Here is a 4,277-nt window from a genome sequence, read left to right as displayed (position 1 = left end):
GGTGTCTTGAGGCAGAGCGATACCTTTTGACGCCATCAGCGTTTTAAGAGCCAGGTGTGATTAGTCGGTCGCTCACTACAGGCTCAGCATTTTGTTGTTGTTGTTACCGTGTCAGAGAAGCCCTAAGACTGACCCTGACCCTAACAGAAGCTTTGGGTCTGAAGTCTGGTAAGAAACCACTACAAATATGGTGCCCTCCTGAAGACGCCTTTGAGCAAGAAAACGGCGAAGGATTGGGGAAAGCTTTTAGTGGGGAAAGCAAAAAAAATGTCCCGCCTTCCATTGCTGCGGAACTTGTTTGCTCTATTTTAAAGTGTAACCGCCTTTAACAGTTGCCAACGTTTTTGTCCTTTTGAGTGCTTTTCGGCAACGATCACACAGCATTTGGGAGGCTGATTTCAATTACCTATTTTAATTTTATTTTTTTTAAAAAATGATACTCTGGTTGCCTCGCGATGGGGGGGGGGAGCTAGAAGAGAATTGAGTTATTGAGGCTCCCACAAGCGGGGTTGTAAAAGGAGAGGAAACCCAGTCGCGTTTGTTTTACTCGCTCCTGCACGGCAGCCTGAGAATCTGCAGGAGAGCAAGCTAACTCCTGCTTTGTGGGATGCTGCAAAGATTTCCTTTGGCTCACATAGTGGGGTGAGAGGCTCTATTTGACAGCTTCCCCTCCTCCAATCAACACCAGTGCGCATAGGGCCCTCCCCGGTGGATGTTGGCGAAGAGGCGGAGCTGCGTGTCGATCTTGCTAGCAGAATCCGGTATTACATGTGGTCATTTGGAAAGCAGAGAAGCCTCTTTTTTTCCCCTTCCCTTGCTTCACTGCAAGGGGGTGGCCCTTGGAAACACCTTATTTTAACATACGGGCTATAAATACTGCTCGGAGATAGGGACGGACTGAAAGACTGCGGTAGGCATCAGGACGCCCGTGGAGCCGGCTAGCCGCCATAGGTAAGGCAGCGCTTGAAGCTCGCGGTGAGCGCAGGGGCGGCAGCGCGCTTCTTTCGCTCCCTCGGCTGCCTTCCATTTGCTGCTTTGAATGGAAACGGCGCCGAGGCGATTCTTTGGAGTAGAGGCTGGGTTTTCTCGCGGCTTGCGAGTAATACATTTGGGATCGGCAGGAGAAGAGTTACTTCAGACTCCCTCCCCCCCCCCGCGCCTTTTGCATTGAAGGAAGTTTTATTTGCACGGGAGGAAAGCAGATGCGAGCCAAGCCGGGATTCTACCGTCTGGGTGGAGCTGGCAGTCCAAAGGCGCTGTTAAAGAGACGCGCCTGTGTGGCTATATGAGCGTTTTCCATCGAAGGAGAGCGAGGTGCTTACTGGGCTGGGTCCTCGACGAGAAAAGGACTAGCGTTGAAGCAATGAGGAGTAGGCGATGAAATGGCTACAGAGGAGAAATACCCGAGTGAGGTTCTGCTGCTTGTTCCCGCGTGTAGAGAGATGGGGACAATGGTTATTTCGGTGCTTTGGTTGGGCTTAAAACTGTTCTCCTTTACCCGCGTATTTACAGAAATGTGCTCAGTTTAATTCGGGAAGCGGTGGGGAGGGAACTGCACTGACGGTACGCGAAGGTCGAGATGAGAAGAGGGTGGGGTTTGGGTTTTTTGTTTTACTCCTTCAGTAGTTTATTTTATGAATTAGCAACAGAGTAATACAATTATAAATTGGAGGAGGAGCACCATGGAGAAAACTGTAAATTTTATAAGAGCCAGGCACTTGATGAGAGGCAAGGGCTCAAACCAGCGAGCGGGCAGCCAGAGCTGATGCGGCAAGGGTTTGGGGCAAGGCACGGGGCTGGTCTCAATCGCCATCTTTTGTTCTCCTTTTCAGCCACTCCTTGCAGCAGAGGCTTTCTTACGCTGAGCCTGCACTGTACCTAACATTTGAGAAAGAAAGTTGGAGAAATACCACTATATCCTTGGGAACATATTGTAGAGAAAAGGAAAACAGTGGTGGTCTTCCTTTTTGGAAAACAAACTTAACTCTTGGCAGCAATTTTTCTCACTGATTCCATCTTAACCAGCTAGACCTTCCTTAAGATTACTTCTCTCCTGTTTCCATCACAGTCGGAGAATTTGCTTGCTCACAGTGCACCTTACCCAGCAATCAAGATGATGCAGATCTGTGACTCTTACAGCCAAAAACATTCCCTCTTCAATGCAATGAACCGCTTTATTGGAGCTGTTAACAACATGGACCAAACGGTGATGGTGCCCAGTCTTCTTCGGGATGTGCCTCTCTTGCTGGAAGAACTGGATTCAGGGGGTGGTTGTGGAGAAAGGGAGGCCCAGTTGACTCCCAATGGCAGTACCTATTGTTCTTGCAGAGATATGTATAGTCACTATATGTTGCTCAAGTCCATTCGCAATGACATTGAATGGGGTGTATTGCAGCAGGCAAATGAGGACACCACTGGAAGGAAGAAGGATAAGCTGAATGGGAGCTCTGGTGCCATGGACATAAGCCGAGGGGTCCCTGAAGATGAGGAGGCGGAGGAGGATTTAGAGAAGCAATTTCATTATCACTTGAGTGGGCTTCACACTGTGCTCTCTAAACTTACCCGCAAGGCCAATGTACTTACCAACCGCTACAAGCAGGAGATTGGAGTCAACAACTGGGGGCACTGAATCAGGGAGGGGGAAAGCATGGCCTGCCTGCCTGCCTGCCTGCCTGCCTGTTTGGGTGAGAAGTAAAAAAACAAAACAAAACAAAAAACAGAAAAAGGGGAAATAGGCATTTGGAAAGGGCTAAAGAAGAATGCAAACAAGAATGATTGTGTGTGTGTGTGTGTGTGTGTGTGAGAGAGAGAGAGAGAGAGAGAGAGTGTATGGGAGATTTAAAATTGTAAAGAAGGAGTATATCAAGGTCAGTAGTAAGTGTAGGATGCAGTATAAAATTTTGTGTCTTGAAGAGAAGAATGCAAAGATAAGAAAATGAAAGGGGCTTTTTATTTTAGAATTTTACTGTTGACTACTATAACTTTTGGGAGGCAGGGTGATAAATTTCTGCCTGAACTAGCAGGCATAACTAGGCAGCCAAGTATAAAGTTTCCAGATTTTGAAGACTCAGAATGATGTATAATGGCCCTGGCCAGTTACTGAAAGAGTTTGTTATAATTCCTGGGAAACTGCACAAGTGCATGTGGTGGTGGCAATTGTAGAAAAGATTGTATCACTTCTTTCCTGATTTTGCACTAATTTTGTAACATAAATATATATGTGTGTGTGTGGATGTATGTAAGAACCTATCAATTCTCTGCATGCTGTCAGAATTATAGACATCTTATTTTTTACCAACGCACAAAAATGTATATTAACACTAGTTAAATATGTTTTTTAAATATACAAGGTGAACAGTTATTGTTCATCTTTAGATACAACACTTATCTTTCCTTACTGCATAGAACTGGTTGAGATGAAACTGCAAGTATGCTACTTAAAATATTTTTGCAGTGGATACAACCAGTTAGCTAATGTCCACTCATATTTCAGTGGAGAGTAAAACCAATTACTTAATGTGCACTCATATTTCACTGGAAAGATAGGGTCCCATTATTGTACATGTATTGAAGATTATTTAAACTTTTTTATTCAGATGTGGAATATATTCTAAAATAAGATATATTGACTAAAGTTGATGTATGTTTGTATACTATGGCTCCACTTGAATTAAATGCTAATGTTTACAATACAGCAACTCTAAATATTCTTTACAAGAGAAATTACTCTTTAAATTGTTTTAATCAATTTATTCAAATGGATTGTAGGAGCAGTGTTCTCTGTTCACAACTCTTATTCCATGGAGCAGATGATCTTTGCATTATATTCCAAATTGTGTTGTTTAATTTATGTATATGCTGACTTTCTTTGATTAAATTCAAAGAAATGCAAATAGGGCTTCTCAGGGCATTACATTTTCAGACCTTTCGCAAAGTGGCTGTATCATGTGTCTTCCACCCAACCTCTCTTCTGTATCGGACAGCACTTCTCAGAGCTCATTTATGTCCCATGAAATCATCTGCTTATTGGTGCGGTTGGCTTTTTTAAAGGTAAACACTCAACTCCTGTTTCTTGATACCGGTAGTATGAAAGTGGCTTGTCAGTATCTTATTCTAAGATGTTTTTCAGACTACCTAATCAGTCTTACACACCTGAAAGTTATTCCTGGTTTTCCTTGCTTAGGTTTCTGAGCATAGGCAAAGTAGGCCAGATATTGTAATTTGTACATGAATACCCATTTTGTAGTAGATCAAAACAAAATAAAAACTATTCACCC

General features: G+C 43.8%; 1 protein-coding gene across 3 annotated transcripts; it reads left to right on the top strand.

The window, feature by feature from the left end:
• Nucleotides 1–735: 735 nt before the first annotated feature.
• On the top strand, nt 736–3,930 carry MID1IP1 (MID1 interacting protein 1). Of its 3 annotated transcripts, none has more exons than XM_015814914.2 (2): nt 736–951; nt 2,069–3,930. In XM_015814914.2, the coding sequence occupies exon 2, from the start codon at nt 2,114–2,116 to the stop codon at nt 2,627–2,629; it is 516 nt and encodes a 171-aa protein (XP_015670400.1). In that variant the 5' UTR covers nt 736–951; nt 2,069–2,113; the 3' UTR covers nt 2,630–3,930. The 3 variants fall into 3 exon arrangements, with proteins under 3 accessions (XP_015670400.1, XP_015670398.1, XP_015670399.1); XM_015814912.2 differs by having other exon boundaries at nt 1,833–3,930; XM_015814913.1 differs by lacking the exon at nt 736–951 and adding an exon at nt 1,250–1,407 and having other exon boundaries at nt 1,833–3,930.
• Nucleotides 3,931–4,277: the final 347 nt, after the last annotated feature.

Source organism: Protobothrops mucrosquamatus, unplaced genomic scaffold (assembly GCF_001527695.2).
Source record: "Protobothrops mucrosquamatus isolate PMUCROS unplaced genomic scaffold, P.Mucros_1.0 scaffold294, whole genome shotgun sequence".
NCBI lineage: Eukaryota > Metazoa > Chordata > Lepidosauria > Squamata > Viperidae > Protobothrops > Protobothrops mucrosquamatus.
The sequence above is the reverse complement of the archived record's forward strand: the minus strand, read 5'-3'. Positions and strand labels throughout refer to the sequence as shown.

What these genes read in the sequence shown, in the direction of transcription:
- MID1IP1 (XM_015814914.2), top strand. Translation starts at nt 2,114, where the DNA reads ATGATGCAGATCTGTGACTCTTACAGCCAAAAACATTCCCTCTTCAAT.